This window comes from Molossus molossus, unplaced genomic scaffold (genome assembly GCF_014108415.1).
Source record: "Molossus molossus isolate mMolMol1 unplaced genomic scaffold, mMolMol1.p scaffold_m16_p_18, whole genome shotgun sequence".
In the NCBI taxonomy this organism is placed as follows: domain Eukaryota; kingdom Metazoa; phylum Chordata; class Mammalia; order Chiroptera; family Molossidae; genus Molossus; species Molossus molossus.
Window position 1 is genome coordinate 21104163 of NW_023425353.1, and position 20797 is coordinate 21124959.

Here is a 20797-nt window from a genome sequence, read left to right on the forward strand (position 1 = left end):
GGAAAGGGGGTCTGAGAGCCTCCTCAATGAGTTAGTAAATACATGATTTTACTGTTAATTCTGGGGCCTATTGGCCCTTGTCCTTCCTAGCTGCTGTCTAGGGCTGTGAGTTGCCTGGTAAGAACTCACCTCAACTGTAAACTAAAGTAGTGGATCAGGGAAGAGGTTCATGAAGGTGACTGCCTTGTAAGTGAACAAATACTTTCCCAGCACCTGAGTCTTGGTAAGTACTAGATGGTAAAATAGTGGTGGGGAAGGTGAGGAACTAATCTGCTCATCAAAATGCAAGCCCTGGAGTTTGCATTAAAAAACAAGTTAAAGGGCAGCTCTTCAGGTACCGCAAGCCCAGAGCTCACAGATGGTGGTGGAGACCTCCTTTCTGTTCCCTAGGCAACAGTCCTCTCACTGGGGCTCACCTCAAGTTGGGGACTAGGAGGGCCACAGAGAAAAAACAAAACAGTGCTGACTCTATGCAAGCTTGCAAGGTAGAGCTAAGACTGATCTTTTGGAAGGTAAAGGAGTGAAAGGTATATCGTTAATACCAAGCTATACGTACAGCAATTCACTATTCACAAGGGCTTTTCTGCACACAAACATTTAATCATAGGGAGATGATGGGGAGCAACAAAACAAGGGCATTATCGGGGCATCAACCTAGGGCAGGGCTGCGGCCTGGAAGGAGCAATCCGGATGCAAGGTCAGAGGCAGGAGCAGTAATTGGAGGCAATTCCCCACTCAGCCAACGGGCTCCTTGCCCCTTTCGGTTCTCCAACTTTAGCCCCAGGGCCTGCTTCAGGACGGCTGTTCAGCAGATAGGAGGCTGCCCACAACTTCCCATAAGGCTCCCTGCATGGGCTTTGGGGGTTAAGTAGATACCCTGACATTCATGGATTGGAGACTTGGATCCAAACACAGGCTATCTGGCCCTCCTGGCATCTCTGGTCAATTCCCTTAGTCGAGCTGGGAATAACATATTGGGCTGTGAAGGATCCCATCTGAAGAGCCTCCTGTGGGTGTCCTAAGTTGTAAAATGCCTGCCACAGGAATGTTGACATTAGCACTCTTTCCCTGCCTGCCAAAGGGGGGACTTGCGGAGCTGGGTTCTTTGGTCTTCAGCTCTGACTTTGGGGTATAAATAAATGCTTCCCTTGAAATGGGCTGGGGTGGGGGGCAAGAGCCCTGGGCTATCTGGGGGCAGGCTTGCTGTAGACCACAAGTGGAGGGATGCCCAGACTGCACATGGCCCCAAGTGGTTCTGGAATGCGGTGTCTGAATCCTCAGTGGCCACTGCTCCCTTGGCCCTGGCTGTGCAAGGGAATCACGAACACTGAGACATCGTCGTAGGACACTTGCCCTTCCCCTGTGGGACCGTCGTCCTTCCCCTGTGTGCTGTGTATCAGCATTTGCGCCAGCTCCGAGAACCTGTGGGGACCATCCTGCTGATGTACTCTGGGGCCAGAGCAAAGAGGTAAGCCCAGCCCTCGGGGAGAACTTGCTGCACCGGGCTAGACACTTGGAGACCCAAGCAATGCAGTCCAACTGTGGGGCCTGGCAATCCCAAGCCTGGAAGGGCCACAGACTGGACCACCTGAGTCTGGACCCAGAGATTGAGGGGACTCAGTCATCCCACCCCCTGGAATCTTGAGACCACACTAGTCCTGATCACCCACCCTGAGCCGGGCTCATTGTCAGTGCTGTCTTCTCAGCCGTAACTACTACTTGGTGTTGCTGCTGGCACCCAGGCCAGGTTCCCAGCAGTTATAGTACCTGTGTGGGTCCTCTTGATTGCCAGAGAGGAAGCTTCGCACTAGCCGTGCCACCTGCTCATTGGACAGGACATCCCAGAGCCCATCAGTTGCCATGACAACAACATCCTCCTCCTGCAGCTCCAACTGGTCCACATCCAGCACTGTCACCTGCAAGTTAAGCCTGAGGATCCCTCAGCGTTCCCTTCCTAGTTCCCACCAACCTCACTGTCTGCTTTTCCAGGCAGATGGAAGCTGGAGTGGGCTGTTGCCCTCTCACCTGTGGGACAGAGAGCAAGAAGGGCTTGAGCTGAATGTTTGTGTCCAGTACTCTGAGCTGATGGTCTCCCAGGCCGCGAGACACAGCCAGTGTTCCCAGTAACCGAGCCTGGGGGACAAGTGAGATATGAGGTGACAGCAAACAGCTCCAGCAAATGCACAAGTAAAGCATACAGGTGGACTGTGGCCCTCGGGCACCCTGGGCTGAAGGAGAAACATCCTGTGTCCTTGGAGCAGGTCCCAAGACACCAGCCACAGCCATAAAGCACAAAGGAACTCCTACCTCTGCAGGGGGCAACTGAAGAGGGATTCTTGGAGGGGGCTGTTCACTGACCTGCCTACCCTGTCCGTGGATCAGTGGGTACTTGAGATCCGACTTCTCCACGCACTTGTAGCTCCTACCAGAAGCAGACCCAGCATCAACCCAGGCCCTACTTTCCACCTCATCTCCCCTCAACGCAGGGCCCACCCTGCCCAGGTGGAAGGGAACTGCCCCATGTCACACAGCTGGGCTTGGACCCCATGGTTTTCCCCACTGTGTCCCCCACCCCCACCTTGCTCACCAGCCACTCATGTGGTGATCCCTGAACAAAACCTTCTGCCCCAAGTCATCCCCCTTCAGTCGCCGAGGGAACTCTAGTCGGGTGAACTCACCAGCCAGAAGCTCAGGGTAGACAAAGGCCTGGGGTAGGGAGACCATGCTCAGATCAGACTCTCTCTGGTGGCCCTGCACCCAGGAATGGGGGCTCCACAGCCTCCCACTGCCAAGGGTACCTACCAGCTGCTGGATTCGTTGTCGCTCAGTCTCCGGGGTGAACTCAGAGCTCAGAGGCCGTACCTCATCTCTTCTCACCAAGATGGCCCTGGATGGGATTGGGGAGGAGAGGGAGCAGTGGCGAAGCCTCCAACCTCACCCACAGTCTCCCTCCTGCTGGCCCCTCCTCCAACCCCCAAGGGCCAGCTCTGCCCATGCCAATCCCTGTTCAAAGGCTCAGCCCCTTCGACCTGTGCCCTCCCTGGCATCTGCGGTCCACTTATACTCTATACACTCCAGGTATACAAATATCTCAGCTAGTGAAGCCTCCCCATTTCTATCCCTCCACTTCCAGCCCCCTTCCACTGTCCCCACTGCCTCTGGTGCCTGCCCACCCACCTGCCCCACTCTCCAGAGCTCACTCACCTGCTATCTCCGGCATTGGCCACATACAGCTTCCCCTGTAGGGACACAGCCACCAGGGCTGTGCAGCCACCCACTTGGCCTGAGGCCTCCAGCTCCCGCCCGATCATCTCATCCTGGGGCAAACAGAGGCCACTGTAGCTGCTGCTTATAATGCCACCACATCACTCTGTCCCCAATGCTCACCCTGCATGCAGTTCACTTCCCCACCAACAAGCCTGGCAATCCCAGCCCAAAGTCTAGCTATGACTCCAGGATCCCTGTGGTCAGATCTGGACTTGGGAGGGAGGGAAGGGAAACTAGCCCCTGCACCAAGGACCAACAGGGTGTGCAAGGAGTCGATGCAGGTAAAAGCACATAGCACATAGTAGGCACTGGATAAATGGGAGGGGTAATGAAGACAATGATGGCTGTTAGTAAAGAACAAACCAACCCAATCTTGTCTTCCCAATTAAAACATCAAGGGTGATCACCAAAACCCAGAGTCCCCTAGGTTCCTGGGAACAAAACCTTTACTCTTTCCCTAGTCAAAAACCACTTAACTTACACATTCCTGGAAAGCGCTCTCCAGAGCTCCGATCACCAAGTCTTCTGTCCTAATGCCCTTTTCCTCCACAAACTGGGGATCACTGGGGCAGACACAGTGGCCACTGAGGTGCATGGGGGGCTGAGTGGCCACCATGCCCTCTACTATGGTCTCCAGCTGCCGGCGCAGGCAGGAGTGCAGGGTGTTGGCAGCCAGGATGGCTGCTGCTGGACCGCCGTGCCCATCAAACAGTGCCCAGTAATGACCTGTCAGCAACTACACCGAAAAAGACTGGTGTCAGGTTCTTCCTGGCTTCCCCAATTGATCCCTGGCCCAGCATGGGGCACCAGGGCAAGAACTTCAGCCTGAAGTCTTAGCCCCAGTCCTGGCTCCAGCCTGTAAGGGGATCGACCCTTACACTCACCTCCTCTGGGCACACGGTCAGCCACTCCTGGTCCTCTTCAGCCCCGAACTCACATCTCCGGATGCACAGCTTCCCACAGGCAGCCTGATCCTCATTGAACTCAGATTTCTCTGCATTGATGATCCTGAGGCCAGGAAGTAATCAGTGACCCTTCAGGGATGCACCCATGTCCCTATGGGCACAGAGACTAGAGCTGTGCACAGAGGGAGGAGCCCTCCTTCTGGGGCAACAGCCCCCACGCTGTCCCTTATACCTGAACAAAGATGGTGTAAGTTTCCTAACTGTTCAGTGACCTGGCTAAGGCAAAACTCAGGGCCCAGTCCCTGGAGCCTGCCTGCTGACCTGGGCTGGGAGGTAAGGGTGGGTCTGCCTGGGGAGATCTGGGGCTTTCCTTGCCTCCCCTCCCCCCATCTCAGCGAGAATCCCTGTCTCATACTGCACAGGCTACAACCCAGGACGACAGAACAGTGGTGGTGGTGGTGGTGTGTGTGTATTGGGGGTGCAAGGGGAGGGGACCTCCAAAGCCCAGAATGTTGGCACTCTACCCAGTGTCCCTGTCTCAGGTTGGAAGCTCCAGGGGTGCAGGTCCTTCCCAACTTGCAAGCCCCTGTGAGGGAGACTGGAGTCCCAAAGAAAATGCAGAGACGGGATAGGGGAAGAGTGTCGAATCCAGCGGTGAGGACAAGAAGGAGTTATCCACAAAGTTGGGGGAGTGGGGTCCCTCACTCAATGTAGCCCGTGTCCTAGCCCAGCACAGGCCCCCAGGCTGGCTCGGCGGGGGCCCGGGGCCAGGGTCGCCGGGGTGGGACACTCACTCTGCGTAGCCTGCGTTCCAGGGCAGAACGCGGCCCCGCGCGGGGCAGCGCACGGGCCGGGCGTCCGGGCGGCGCGGGGCGTCGGCGGTGCCGGAGCAGGAGCCCGAGCCGCGCAGGAAGCGGGGCCGCCGGTAGGGCACGGGGCTGGCGCGCGGCCGCGGGGACCGCGGGGACCGCGGCGCGGGGAGCGGACCTCCGGGCAGGAAGCGGCGCCGGAACCAGCCGGAGGACATGGCGCGGCGGCCGGGGCTACCCGCGGAGCCTGGAGGGAGGGCCGGGCCGGACGCTGCCGGCCGCCGCGCCCGGAGGAGGAAGCGGGCCGGGGGCGGGGCGGGCCGGGGCGGGGACTCCCCCAAACCGCTGCCTCCCGGCGGAGCCTGTTCCCGCCTGGCGCCGTCGGGTGTGTCAAGCCCCAGAAGCACCCGAAGAGGCATCCGCTGTTACCAAGCGCGCTGCAGGCCAGAAGGTTGTGGCCCAGGGAGGGAAGTCGCTTGCCCCGTGTCACAGTAACCTGAGCAGGCTAATTTCCTCACCCACACGCGTGGGCACCGGCCTGGGAGAGGGAAACGTCCCTCCTCCCGCTGAAGGAGCTAGTGGGGTTCAGAGCGCACCCTGGGCCCCCGGGCTGGGTCAGTGCGTGCAGAGCTTAGGCCTCCTCCTGGGCTTGGACCTCCCACCAGGGTAAGCCGGGAGCAGGCTGCGCCTGGAGGTGTGGGACTCACGCAGTCGCAGAGCAGTGTTCCCTCGGGTGGGCTCCATTCCTCACCCTGCCAGCCTCGCACCCTCCACCTCCGGGCGGCTTTACTCATCCTGAGACACCGGTCCACCCGCAGGCCGGTCTCCCAGTGACAGCCCCTCCAATATCTCCTCTCTGGACAGAGCAGACTCCTCAGTAGAGTGTGCCTGACGGACGACAGGAATCCATGGTGCCCAAAAAGCTCCAGCTGGTCAGAGTTCAGACCTGGGACTAAAAAAAGTGAAAGGCTTTCCTCCGGGCTGGAGGCAGATGTTGCGATCTCTGAGCTCCTGGCTAGCTGCCACTGTAGGGTCAGTGACAGTGTCCCCTTCACATCCCAAGGTTAACAGAGTGCTTTGTCACCGTCTGTCACTCAAGCCCAACTCCCCTGTGCAGGGCTGTTATTTCCATCTCATAAGGGGACTGTGAGGGGAAGTATTCTGCCGGCCAGTGCTGTGCTGTGCTGTGCTGTTTGCATTATGACAGTGCAGCTGACTCAAAACCCACTTTCCAGGGGATTCCTCTTCCCCTTTCCACCTGCAGAAGGCCCCGAGGCCCGCAGCCCCGGGCCCCCAGGGAGGGCTGCAGGAGGAATCCCTACCTTCACCTCTGCTCCTAAACCCAGCACCTGCTCGCTAGGCCTTACTTCCTCTGTGCTGGCCAGCCCTGCCCCATTGGGAGTTCCCCTTTCCCCAAAAAGGAAGATTCTTGGGGCAGAGAGCTGTCAACACCTCCTCCCCCAGATGGCTCAGGTCCAGGGAGTCTGGGGGCTAATTTACAACCCTCTGTGTGTGCCAGGCCTCATAGCACGAATGGACATGAGCTCCCCTGCAGTGATGATGGCAGTCCTGGTGGATGGGGCTTGCTCCAGCTGGCAGAGCGGTGGAGGCCAAGTCAGAGAAAGGACATCTGAGCTCTGACCTGTCATTGGACAGAACGGGACCAGGGTAGAGCAGACCTAATTCAGTCTGCAGGGTTACCTCATCCCCACCAGCCAATGGTTAAGAGGCTTTTAAAGTCTAAAAGTAGAGGAAATAACAAAAGCACAGTCTATTCCCCTAACCTACTGTCATGGACTCCCCTTGGTGGGATGGGATGAAGGCCCTATTCTTTGTTCTTGTTAATCCTCACCAGAGGATGTTTGTCCATTGATTTTCCACACAGCGTGGGAGGGAGATTAAGAGGGAGTGGGGGGTGGGGGGGGAGAAACACTGATGTGAGAGAGACACATTGATTGGCTGCCTTCCGAATGATTGGCTGCCTTTTGCATGATGCCAACCCAGGTACATGCCCTTGACCGGGAATCAAACCCAAGACCCTTTGGTCCGCAGGTCAGTGCTCTAACTACTGAGCCAAACCAGCCAGGGCAGAAGGTCCTGTTCTTTAAGGTATATTCAGAGAAGCTTCTAACAGCCAGATGTCACAGGTACTCTGTTGCCCAGCTTAACCATTTTTAAGTTTTCAAAGCAACGTGGAGCCCTATCGCAACCCATTCTCCCTGTTTCAAGGTGTCCTGGGCGTTCCTTCAGTGCCACCCAGCATCCTCTGGATCCCTGGGCTCCTATGAATCTCTATTCTTGCCTGGGTCCCAAGCCTCATTCTCTTGGTTTACTCCCTCATTCTGATAAAGCACATCCTCTAACAACTTTCTAAGAAAGGGTGACTGGAAGATAATTTCCTGGGTCCTTGCAAGTCTGAAAAGTTTGTATTCTGCTTTTGCTTTTGATTGATATTTTGGATCAGTATTCTGACTGCTCTGTTTATTGTTTTTTGCCTGTTGCTGCTGCTGAAATCCAGTGTCCCTCTTATTCCCAGACCTTTGGATTGGCTTGTCTTTGCCTTTTTCTCTCTTCAGCTTTCTGGTTTTCCTGTCTCTGGTGTCTGAAGTTGTAGGTGAGGGGCCTTGGGGGTAGGTCTGCATTCCTGGGCTGGCTCTCCCTGGAGGCCATGCAACTCCTCACTTCCCAGTGACACCCTTCTCTGGACACCCTTCTCCAACTGCTTGAACCAACTCAAGTGCGCCTTCTCCTGGCAGGAGGCCTCTGCTCAGCTAACTCAGCCAGCATGTGACAGATGGAGGGTGCGAAAGGAGCAAGCTTAGAAAAAGGAGAAAAGTTTGTATGCTAGATTTCCCCCCATTCACAATGAAAATAGCGTTGTTGAGTCCCATATCTGTCCTTGACAAAATTTAATTTTTAAATTTAATGTTTTCACATGGCTCAAAATTGAAAAGGTGCAATAGAGTAATTAGCAACACCTTACCTTTTATCCCCATCCCCTGGCCACACAGTTTCTCTCCCTGGAGACATCCAGTACCGCTACTTTCTGTGGATCCTTCCAGAGATGACAGGGGTATTCTGTGAAAATTCAAGCAAAAAAAAAAAAAAAAATTACATATAACACAAGAAAACACATGCTGGTGAAGATGTGGAGAAAAGGGGACTTATGCACTGTTGGTGGGAATGTACATTGGTGCAGCCACCATGAAAAACAGGATGGAGTTTCCTAAAATTTTAAGGGGGTCAGAGTGCTAGCCGAGAGATGGAAAGGGATGGTTGAATTTGGAAGGGCTGGAGAATTGAAATAACTTGACCAAAGTCACATAGTGACTACTTACATTTATATTAATTAAAATGACATGCAATTAAACATTCCACTTTCTCAATGGCATTAGTCACATTATGAGTGCTCAACAGACACATATGGCTACCTTGTTGAACAGGCAGAGTATAGAACGCTTCCATTGTTGCAGAAAGTGCTGTTGGACAGCACTCACTTAGAATCCAGGTCTTCTGGTTACTTTCGTGAAGCACAGGCAGATCCCTACTCAGTTTGGAGTCTCTGGGTGTTTGAGGGCTGAGGTCAGCAACTCTAGATTGTGCTTGACCTGGAGGTGCTCCCCAGCCCTTAAACAAGAGCGGAGTCTGGAGCAGCGCAATTATTCCTGCCCCTTTACTATAATACAGGGTAATGACTGAGAAGTAGGAAGCAGCCGGCACTAATGTGTTCCTGAGAATTTGACCACAGGGCCACTGGGGCTGCATGGAGACTCAGAGGGCCAAGGACGGACCCTCCTCCATATATGGCTTCATGAAGTGTTCAGGGATTTACCCAGCTCGGAAAATACTGGCACACAGCGTGCACATTTCACGGCCGGAACCACCCATTTCTGAATTAGACGTCAGGAAGATAATAAAGTTACTTTTGGTGAGTACATATCACCTGTAGCGAAATAAAATGGGGATTGCAGCAGCTACAGCTCAGTCTTCCATCTCAGAGGTTTATGAACTCGATTCCCACTAGAATCAGTAGCAGGATCTGAGAATGTAACAAAACAGACTCATTTCCCACATTTTTTTTCTCTACTGCTGGAGGTGCTGGTGGTGAAAAAAAAAATTTTTTTTTAAATGAGCACTTGTTTACATTTCCCCTACTAGCTTATGATTTTTGTAACAGTCCTGTTGTTCTGGGATAGTGGTTTCCACCTCCCCTTAGTTCAGAGCCAGGATAGCAAGTCCATGGCACAGGTCCTGGCCCTCTCCCTTGCAGACATCATTAATCAGTCACAGAACTCTTTCCCCCTGACTCCAGACATGGCCTTAGAATCCTTCCCTGACCAGCAGTCCAAGCCAGGGGAGAGAATTGGTCAAAAACCTAGTTGCTATCCTTGGATTAGGGACAGGCATTTTATCTGAAGTGGAGCAAGATAAAATGTAGTTCTCAGAACAGCAAGAGAAAATTGTTCAGAGCTCTCTACTTCTGAAGAAAAGGGGGACATTCTCGCTGTTTTGGGGCTATTAAGGAGGACTGTTTTACTTTAGTCAACCTGGCAGTGGTTAAGGGTGGGAGTAGCATCACAGAGAATAATAGAACCGTCATCATGATGATAAAAATGTTTCTCAGCACTGCCATTAGGCTTCTTTTTGTTCGTCTGACAGATGAGGCCTCGTGATGTCCCTCAGCCAGATTTGTGAGGCACAAGCATGCTGTGTCTCCGATCTGGTTCTGACTCCCTGGGCCATCTTGTAAACTGCTTGGCAGGTGTCCCACTCAAACAGGCAAACTGACTGAGGTGGAGCGAAAGAATTCCGGGACTTGGGGAGACAGAGAACATGCGTTAGTGAATGAATAAGTGAACAGAGCCTGGTAGCCGCTGAAGTGGGTTCCGTGGCTCCAGTCCCCAAGGGTTAATAGAAGTTGTAGGTTAAAAGGGCTTTATGGTCAGTCATGCTTTGGAAATGCTGGGTTAACCAAGGTAAAACAAGCTTCTTTAACGCAGGACTTCTCTGTATGTCAGTGCATGTTGGGATTTTCCAAAAGGGTGATTCAGTATGTCGCATGTTTCATGCTTATTTGATCACAGAGTATTTTTCATTTAAAAAAAAAATCTGTGAAATGTAAAATTAGTATTCTAAGAAACACATTTTGGGAAACATCATGCTGGTCCAAACTCATCGTGCAGGTTATAAGAAATGAGTTCTAAAGAGGTTAGCGTGGCTTTCTCAGGTTTTGTAGGAGGTGGTTATGTTATCAGAGAAATGCGTGGACGGTCTTTCTCTGTTGCTGGTGGGAGTAGGGTTCTTGGGGTACCGCTGGAGTAAGCATTTCCAGAGGCCCCATGGGAGGATGAGATGTGGTAGCAAGCTTTATTTGTGTGGAATTACATATCTCAGTTTGAAAAGTCCCATTTCCCTTAATCTAGTCCTGGAAGATGCGCAGCTGGAGATTCAGCAGAGCTAAAAGCAGAGCCAGTGTCCAGAGTTTTTGTTCCATTGTGAAGCTGGGTCTGGCCTGGCATCAGGCTAGTTGCAGTCCATTAGTCCGTTGTGTGTGGGGTCCACAAGGCCATGGGCCGTGCGGGTGAATGAGGGAGCCAAGAGAGCCAGCCCCCTGCAAAGACACCCGAGTCCCAAGTACTAAGAGGCCAGAACTCCTTTCTTTAGGAGATTAAATATCTTAAATCTTCTCTCTCTTATAGTGGCCATGCCTACCCTGGCCAGTGACCTATTTCCAGGTATGACTGACAGGCAAGTAACCCTCCCTGTGTCACCCAGATTTTACTGGACATATGTCTATTCTGTCTAGTCCCTTCCCCCCATCGATCTGCAGGGAATGGGCTGGTGGTACCCTGGGGAGTGTTAAACTGCACAAATGGCATGCCTATAATATTTGGCTTTCCCTCTGGTCCTCTCCAGCTGTTCATAAGTCAAATTTGTCTGAGGTCAGTGCTTGGGCCACTGCATCATGTCACTTATTGGAGAGTTGGAACTACCTTGCACGCCATCCTGTCACAAGAGATCCTGGGTTAATGCTGTCCCTTCCAAGTAGACTGTGTAGTATATAATAAGTAGCGTTGGCTGAAATGAAGTTTCAGGAACATGCTACTAGGTCAACCTGGTTCATAGTTTGTCACCAGCAGAGGCTCCAGCAGAGGTCTTCATTGTCCTTGCTAATGTCACTATGAAAAACAAGCGCCCTTATTTTTGTTTCTAAATAACAGTACACGACGTCTTTAATTGATCCAAAAACGTTCCATGGATCCTGGCTATTCTACTTCTTGGCAACAAAGAATGTCTTAAATTGTGAGTCCCATGAAGGCACAGAGGTGGTTTGGGGCATCCTCTTGGACCTAATTCAATTATTGCAGATGCTTATTTAAACTATATGCAAGTGTTGTGGGAGCCCCACAGAAAAATCCCTTACCTAGGCCTCAAGACCCCTGACAACACTGTGTAATGGCTTTTTCATTGCTTGGGCAACTGATCAAATTAATGAGCTGCAGTTAATTTCTTACATTCATTTTGTGGGGTGCTTTAAGTTTTCTGTCTTTGCTCAGAAATGGGCTCCACTTCTATTTCTCAAAGAGAATTATTAATACTTGCAAAACCTCTGGTGAACATACCTCCATTAAAAACCACCCTTGTCTGTTATGCTTCTTCTTAGATGTGCTCTTATTCACATTAGGGGGAATCTTTTATTTTGTATCCCCAAAGTGGTCCAAGAGAATTGTGTTTAGTATAGCACCACAGCCTCACCATTTCTTTCTGGGGAAAAGCACTAAAAGGTATCAGTCTACCCCTCTCCTTGGGGAACAGTAGCTCGATTGTTCTGGGACCCAGGGATGCTCAGACTATTGAAGGAACCAAACTTTCCCAGAGGACAGGAGCAGTGTGGGAACATCTGGATATGGCTTAGCATGGCTTCCGGCAGGCAATCGTGAGAGAGTCAAGTCATTTTTTTCTGGTTGCTGATCCTTTGTGTCTGCAATTTCTGTCTTCATGTGATCACATGGGCTTGGAGTACTGTTTGGACCAGAGGGGGAAGCAGCCCAAGTCGGGTTGATTTTAGGGCAGTGCAGTTGGCCTTGCTCACACCGTCCTGTTCTCTGGGCTTTGATAGAAGTGGTTGGCTCTCCTCAGTTTCATTGGTCAGCTGGCATCCTGTCCTCCTGTTCTAGGTATTATGGCTGTGTAACAAGTTACTGCAACCCAGAGTGATTTGTGCCCATGGATTCTGTGGGTCAGGAAATCAGAGAGGGCATAGCGGGGATGGCATGTCAGTGTCCCCAGGATGGCAAGGTCTCAGTTGGGAAGACCCAGAGTTTGGTGGTGAAGCAGTGCAGGGGGCTGGGATCGCCTGAAGGTTCATTCCTACACATACCTGGTGCCTAGACCAGGATGACGCAGAGTCATCTGGCGTCTCCATGCAGTGTGGCTACCTGACAGCGTGGCACCTCAGGGTGGTGAGATTTGAGGTGGAAGCTGCCTCACCTGTTATGACTCAGCCTCCAAAGCCATTGGCGTCAACTGTGCTCTTTGGTGTTGGCTGAAGCACCTGCAGCCCTGCCTGGTTCCCAGGTTAGGGAGTCACACAGAGGCAGAGCATATTGCAGCCGCTTTGGGCAAACACTCCGCCTCTCTCGGGAGTCCGTGTGAGGAAGGCTAGGCTAAAGAAGGGGTACCAGCTTCCACGGTATGGACTAGACGAGTGCCTGCGTTATCTGCTAGTGCTCCGAATTTCCCGCAGGGGTGTTCCTTCTGCCACAGGGAGGTCTCCACAGGGAGCTGGGAGTCTTCAGCCAGGTGGCACACTCGTTAGCTGTAGCAACTTTTCCCAGATGCTAACCTACTGAGGCAGTCGTAGCTGCTCAGGGGCTTTTATATAAATTAGATAAAGATGCCCCTCCTGCCTTGAACCCCCTCCTTTTTTTTGTTGATCCTCACTCGAGGATATTTTCCCATTGATTTCTAGACAGAGTGGAAGGGAGGGAGGGAGAGAGAGGGAAACATTGATGTGAGAGAGACACATTGATTGGTTGCCTCTTGCATAACCAAGACTGGGGCTGGGGATGGAACCTGCAACCCAGGTATGTGCCCTTGACCGGGAATCGAACCTGAGACCCTGTGGGCCTACTCTCTAAACACTGAGCTAAACTGGTAAGGATATTGAATGAATCCCCTTTTCAGGGCACATACTGCACAACCAAATGTAGCAGTCCTGGTAATTATTGTTGTTGTTGTAATTGGTTTTACCATTAAAAAAAAAAATCAAAGCATTGCCCAGCCAGTGCAGCTCGGTGGTTGAGCATCGACCCATGCACCAAGAGGTCACCAGTTCAATTCCTGATCAGGGCACATGCCCAGGTTGTGGGCCAAATCCCCAGCGGGGGGCATGCAGGAGGTGGCCAATCGATGTTCTTTCTCATTGATATTTCTCTCTCTCTCTCTCCCTCCCCTTCCTCTCTGTCTAAAATCAATAAAGAAAAAAAAAAATCAAAGCATTTAGCCATCTCCATGCCTAGGGCCCTCCTGGTTGCCTGATCCAGTGTCCATTCCTAGCTGCCCTGTTCACTGGACCCGTCCTCTTGCTTTTTCTACAGCTCCCACTTCCCCCAGAAACGTGATGCTCTCTGTAGCAGCTCACGAACTTGGTGAGGAGGGCACACTTTCAGGAATGCTGATGACTTAATAGGACTCAATGTGCACTGAAAATATTTCTGAACAATTTTTACATTTCTAACTTCAAATGTAATGCATATGTATTATGAAATTCAAGCAAGCGATATAGAAAGGTTAAAAAAAGATAGTGACTCAGAACTCTCTTTACTTATGGGGCTTTTTAGCAATATGGTGGACCCACATGAAAATAGGGTAGAGGGGTGTGTGAGAGAGACAGGCAGACGGAGAAGGAGAGAGAGTGGAAGAGGGAGAAGTGTGTGTGAAGAGTTGCCAAGCAAGATACAGGACCCTCAGTTCAATTAGAATTTCAGAGAAATAATTTCTTTTTAGTATAAGTATGTCCCAATATGTTTATCTGAAATTCTAATTTAACTGGGATCCTGTATTTATTTGCTAAATCTGGCAACCCTGTGTCTGTATGGGGGATGTATGTGTATGTGTGTGGGGTACATAGTTGGGTGGGGGATAAAGGTTGGTCAGAAGAAAGAAAGAGGAGATATAGGAAACCTGAAGGTAATTTAAAAAAAGTTTTCCCCAAATTGGCCTTGTAACATGCTGATTTTTGTTTTTGTACTTTGACCACTTTACTGTAATTTACTGGTTTACATGTTCAGATCCCCAGTGGACAGAAGGAATCAAAGTTGAGTCCTCTTTACCCTGTAGTCCCTCATGTGGCACAGAACAGACATTCAGTAGCACACACAGATTTGGGTGCTCTCAGACTTCAGAACAGTTAGTATCAGTCTGTTCGGGCTGCTATAACAAAACATCACCAACTGGAGGACAGCATGTGAACAACAGAAACTTGCTTCTCATAGGAGGCTGCAAGTCCAAGATCAAGCCGCCGGCATGGTGGGCTCCCGGTGAGAGCCTCTTTCTGCCTTGCAGCGGTGCCTTCTCACATGGTGGGAGAGCTGGGGAGCTCTGCGGGGCCTCTTATAACGGCATCAGCCCCACTGGTGAGCCTCCACTCGTGTCCTAATCAACACCCAAAGACCCACCTCCTAATACCATCACCTTGGGGGTTAGGATTTCAATATATAAATTTTGAGAGGATACAAACATTCAGACCACAGCGATTCGGGGTTTAATTCCGGTGTGTCAGTCTCCTGAATCTCAGCCATGAAACCACTGCTTGTATTGAATACCTAGTCTTCAGTATGTGGCAGAGCGGCTTTGGTTCCCCACTGCTGGGCCATCAGAGCCACCTGGAAAGTTTTTTTAAATACAGGTTCCCAGGCCCCGCCCTTCCAAGAGGCAGGAAGCCTGGCGTTAGAGGGAATGATGTACAGTAATTAGATGGCTAGTAAGCACTTACGTTTGATTATCTCCTCTTATAAAAGGGAGAACCAGCCTGTGAGTCACACTATGGATGACTGAATGTGTGTGTGCATACAAATCACACGCACAGGCAGCATGGAGTGTGACCAGTGACTCTCGGCTCACTGATCCTTTATGAAGATTTTTCGTCTATGAGTTTATGTTGGTGCTGCTGTTAATACATTGTTTGCAATGTAGAGCTTTAAGGATCAGTCTGCGTTGAGCTGTGCAACGTCTGTAAGGAAAAACAAGGAAACCGTGGTTTTATTCCCCGGCAGCAGAACCCAGCTCTGCTTTCCAGAGCGAATGAGCAGCTTCCGCCCAGGGAAACTACCCCGCACTGACGTTAGACACAGAGAACCTTCTTGGTGGAATGAATTCTTGGAAAAGTAAAACTAAAAATTTACGAAGAAAGAAACCAGGGGGTGGAAGAAAAGTAGCTATTGATTCTTGGAGTTCAAAGTAGCGAGGTTAAAAATTCTTGTAGACTTTTCTCTATGGCTTTCCCTCCCAAAAGGCCAATTCCAAGCAACAAAATTGTGGTTACTCAGAAGAAAGTCGACTCTCTGAGTATAGTAAAAACCACTGAATTATAGATTTTAATTGGGTGAATTGTATGGCATGTGAATTATATCTCAACAAAGCTGTTATAAATAAATAAAATTTCAAGAGGCCCAATTTATGTAGGCACTAAGCTTTCTGAGAATCAAGTTATTTCCTGGAAATTAACATTCAGATGATAAATCTTAGGGCAATTTATCTTCTAAGACCTATTGCAGACTTTCCCAGGAAGATTTTATAATCGAAGAACATAATAAAAATTTTAAAAAGGGAACAAGATGAGTGGTACTATATAAAATACTAAAAAGGTGGATTTTTAAGAAAACATTAATGGTGAGGACGTATCAAATTGTTCATTATCATCTTTCTTTTGTTATCTACATTTAATTTATTAGATGCTGCCCATTTAGGCTTGGTGGGTAGGAATGGGGTGGCTAAGGATGAGAAATATTGGCCAGTTGGCTTCTTTTGTTAATTTTTTATAAATTTCATGAACTGAAATCTGTAATTTGAACCTGACATTTCTTTGAAATGCTCCCGTCTCTTGGAGTTCACTCAGTTTCTTAATCATGGGACACCTGCAGAAGCCATTGGAAAAGAGACAGGGGCTACAGAAAACGACACATGTTCCCCTCACAGGGCCTCAGATAGGGAATTCGATGCCTCCCTCACAAAGCCTCATCTACTAACACTGCACATCTGAGTGGCTTAGGGGAGGAACATGAAATACATTTTTCAATGAGAAAAAAGGAAGTCAGAGACCATCCTTATTAGACGAACAACCAGAAAAATCAAGATCTCAACAGCACCTGATGAAAGGCAAATTAGACTATTCCCATTGTTCACTTTTCTCCCTTTTTCGAATTATTTATTATCCTTTGATACTACAGTCAGCTAGCTAGCTTGTCACCACATAAATATTTGATCTTGGCATAACACTTTCCACAACTACTCTTGCTACAGCCAGACAGTCTTGCTTTTGCTTCCATCTTTCTTTGATTAAAGCAAGGAGGCTAATAGTAGGTGTGCAAAGAGAATAGAAATCATTGACCACGCGAGAGAAGGCTCCAGGGGATAAATAAAAAATTTTCGGGGAGAAAGTCCCAAACCATATTTCCTGGGGCCCACACCGGCACATCCTCTTTTGGTTTCCTTTGTGGTTGCTTGCTGGGGGCAATCAGGACACTATGGAATTCATTTTGTTTTCAAATCAGTCTTTTTGCTCTTTAATTATTAAAGCGATCTGTGCAAGAAGAGGGGCTGGATTTTCAGACAGTTCTTATACGTGTAAAAATTCAGGTTGAATAGAGTGGCTGGGACAGAGCAAATGTTCACTTGCCTTGTGGTACATCCTGAGTGCAAATTCTCCTGAAAAGGATGCCTTTGTGGGAACTTGGAAGCCAGTACTTCCAGCAACTTGGGTTTGAGAGGATAGTCTGGTCAGGGGGATCTGGGTGGGGCACTGAACCTCCACCACACCCATTGACTTGAGTTCTGCTTTCTAAGGTCGATAAATCTAATCCAGCTCCAGTAAGAGATAACTTTCCAAATCCTTGGAGACAGTGTCTTATCTCTGGCTCTTTGTTGCACTCTTCTCCAGGTTAACTTTGCTTTTTAAAATTTATTTTTTTTAGAATTAAATTTATTGGGGTGACATTGGTTAATAAGATTATATAGGTTTTGAGTGTACAATTTTATGTTACATCATACTCAGCCATAAAGAAAAGATGAAATACTGCCATTTGCGACAACATGTATGGATCTTGAGAATATCATGCTAAGTGAAAAAAGTCAGACAGAAAAAGTTAAGAACCGTATGACTTCACTCATATGTGGGATATAAAACTGAAAACAACAAATGAACAAACAAGAAAAACAAACAAAAACTCATAGACACAGGCTAACTTTGTTTTAACCAACAGTTCATATAACATGGTTGAAAGACTCACAGTTCCCTTCATCACTTCCCTTGGAGTCAGTATTCTAGACTGAAGTCTTGGCTTTTTCTTGGGTCTGTGTGTGACCTGGCAGTGGGGAGAAGTGGGTGCAGAGAGTGGTGGTACATCCCTTTCTTCATCTACAAAGCGGGGGGCAGCGCTTCTTACCTTGTAGGGTTTGGGAGGAGGATATGAGTGATGCTAGGGGTTAGAACCATGCCTGGCTCAAGACCATCACTCAGAACGTGGTCACTGCTATCATAATTCTCTTTAAGAGAGTAGTTTGAAATCAACCATGGTGGCTGCTGGTCCTCCCTCTGGCCTGGAAGCCTTGTCTTTTGTTGTTGTTCTTACTGGTTTTGGTCCATTGCCTTGCTCTTACCTTGGGTTTCTGAAACATGGATGCTGACATGGCTCAGTATTAGCATTGTCACTTGCCTTGGGAGCTTTAAAATTTTTATTTTATTTCTTCCCCATCACCATTTATCCCCCCTATACCTTCTTCCACTTCCACCTATCCCCTTCATTCCTGCAATCACTACACATTTGTCATGTCCATGAGTTCTCTCTCTCTCTCTCTTCTCAATTCTTCCACCCCCTCCAATAGTTTTGGGAGATTTACTTGAGCTCTCAGAGCCTCAGTTAACTCCTGGGAAAATGGCTCCTTCCTCAGAGTTGTGGGGTCAAAGGAGATGACCTGTAAAGGGGCTGGCATACAGCAGCTTGAAACATGGCAAAGGATTGCTGTAATTCCCCTCCCCTTTGGTTCTTCTGCCTTACTTCCATTCTTTGCTTGCTTTGTTTATCTTCATTTGATTTAAACTTCAGTTCGAGGAAGTCTTTCTTCTTTGATCACTGTATCTGAAAGAGATTCTTTCCTGTTACTCAAACCACCTTTTTTACTGTAGTGATTTATTTACATTATGCACATAGTTATTATCTGTCTTCCCTACCAGACTATTAAGATGCATGAGGGCAGGGACTTTGCTTTGCTCTCTGTAGTATATCTAGTGTCTTGCACAGAGTACATACTCTGTATGGTTGTTGAATGAAGACATGATGATTGTCACAATGATGGAGAAGGCATAGCAGGACTAACGTAAGTTTTCCATCACTGAAATTTTCAGAAACAGCATGCATAACCTTAAATGGCTTTAATCAAACTCCCAAGTGTCCCTTCTGTGTTTCTGTGATCAGAGGGCTGAATGATGTTATGAAAGTTCACTGCAGTGTTTTTTGCATGTAAACAGGATTCTGACATTCTGTTTCCACATGTGAAGTCTCCTCTCCTACCAGCACACTGTCTCTGAGTTTCATCCTTACCCCTTCCCACCCATCCACCAGCTTTCCTACTCAAAACACTGACGTTTGTTCAGCATTATCATGTGACAATCACCCACACAGCGCTTTAAATGTATTATCTTCTAAATCATCACTATCACTTTTTGATTCCTAGTTTACAGAATTCCTAGTGACAGTTTATTCCAACAGCGTTAGGCTGTAACATGGATCTTGAAGAGAGAGCAGGAAGCCAGGAGAAAGCAAACATGGGCAAGGAGGGAACTGGAAGACAGGAGTACACCAAAATGGACAGTTGGGATAGAACTCATGAGAAACCAGTCAAATTATAAGTCACCAATCCCAAATTCAAGAACTCAACCTGCTTCAGGAGCCCGCAATTCTCAGGGAGCAGGGTCAAAGACAAGCAGACAGCTGCCAGTACAGACAGTGGACACTCAAAGGCATCCTCCCTAAGCACCATGTGACGTGCAGATCTCAGTGGTTTCTTGCAGGAGCACCTCCTACGACTAGGGCTCCATAGCCTGTCCCACGCATGGTTTGCCGGTGACAATAGGGGTGGGAGATGCCCCTTATGGAGAAGTTAACTAGAGGATATGAACAGATTGTGTGTGTGTGTGTGTGTGTGTGTGTGTGTGTGTGTGTAGTGGTAAAAGCTTTGCAGATACAAAATACATTTTTTTTTGTGTTAATCCTCCCCTGAGGATATTTTTCCATTAATTTTTAGATGGAGTGGAAGGGGGAAAGGAGGGAGGGAGAGAGAGAGAGAGAGAGAGAGAGAGAGAGAGAGAGAGAGAGAGAGAGAAACATTGATGTGAGACACATTGATTAGTTGCCTCCTGCATGACTCCAACCAGGGCCTGGTATTGAATCTGTCACTCAGGTATGTACCCTTGACTGGAATAAAAATCTTGGTCCTTGGGCTGATGCTCTAACTGCTGAGCCAAACCAGCCAGGGCAAACTACATTTTTAAAGGCATCTTTACCAGGACTGTTTTTTGAAAATGGGGCAGAAATCTCTCAAATGTTGAAAGATAGGGCTTTTGCCAAGGCAACAGAATACTGAGAACTGCAAGAAAAGATTCTTATTACAAAAAGGTGCTAAATTCTGGAGTAGGTTTTAAATATACTTGAGGTATTTCTGACTTTGTGTGTATGTGGGAGGCTCTGCCTCTCTATTGCTGTTATTATCTCGTGGGTCTACAGTTGAATTTTTCCTACTATGGGGTTCCTTTGTCATTTTTCCAATCCTCCAGCTCCCTCTGGGAGGCAGTTTCTGGCAAAGCACTCAACCACCAATAAAAGCTGTCCCTGACTATTAGCAATTAATCCCTGGCCATGGCTAATCATCAAGTTTAATTGCATGTTAATCATTTGCCAGGATGGCATGAGGCAAGCTTTAGATACTCCTGAGGCTGAGTCTGTACAGCGCAGATATGTTTGTTAGAGCAGCATGTCTACTGAAGCCTTTTTCCTGTTGCATGTGGGGACTGAAGAAAGAGGGAAGCATGGTTGCACTTCAGGCTGCCCCATGTGATCTCCCTTGATGCATTTGCTCTTCTCCGTTAGGCTGTATTTGATATGCTGTGTCTCTCAACCTCCCCAGCTGTTCTCCAGGTGTTTTGCTGGCTTCTTTTGAATATGTTGTAACCAAGTATTTTCCAGGATGAATGAATTTAGTAAAGTATCAGGATACAAAATAAATATCCAGAAATTAGTTGTATTTTTATACACCAACAATGAACTATCAGAAAGGGAAACTAAGAAAACAATCCCATTTACAGTTGCATAAAAAAAAAAAAAAAAAAAAAAAAAAAATTTCTTACCTTAGAATAAATGTAACCAAGGATGTAAAAGACCTGTACATGGAAAATTACAAAATACTGAAGAAAAAAATTGAAGATACAAGTGGAAGCAGATAGTGTGTTCATGGATAGGAAGAATTAACTTCATTAAAATGTCCATGCTACCCAAAGCAATCTATGGATTCAATAGATTGGATTCCTATCCAGATACCAAT

At 48.6% G+C, this 20797-nt stretch overlaps 1 protein-coding gene across 1 annotated transcript; it reads right to left on the reverse strand.

Moving 5' to 3' along the window:
* Positions 1 to 589: 589 nt before the first annotated feature.
* Positions 590 to 5242, reverse strand: PPM1M (protein phosphatase, Mg2+/Mn2+ dependent 1M). Its single transcript, XM_036266748.1, has 10 exons — positions 4967 to 5242; positions 4152 to 4275; positions 3749 to 4003; positions 3205 to 3317; positions 2803 to 2887; positions 2588 to 2706; positions 2359 to 2422; positions 2026 to 2133; positions 1768 to 1916; positions 590 to 1422 (listed from the first exon to the last, which is right to left on the reverse strand). The coding sequence occupies exons 1-10, from the start codon at positions 5197 to 5199 to the stop codon at positions 1278 to 1280; spliced, it is 1395 nt and encodes a 464-aa protein (XP_036122641.1). The 5' UTR covers positions 5200 to 5242; the 3' UTR covers positions 590 to 1277.
* Between the last annotated feature and the right edge of the window lie 15555 nt (positions 5243 to 20797).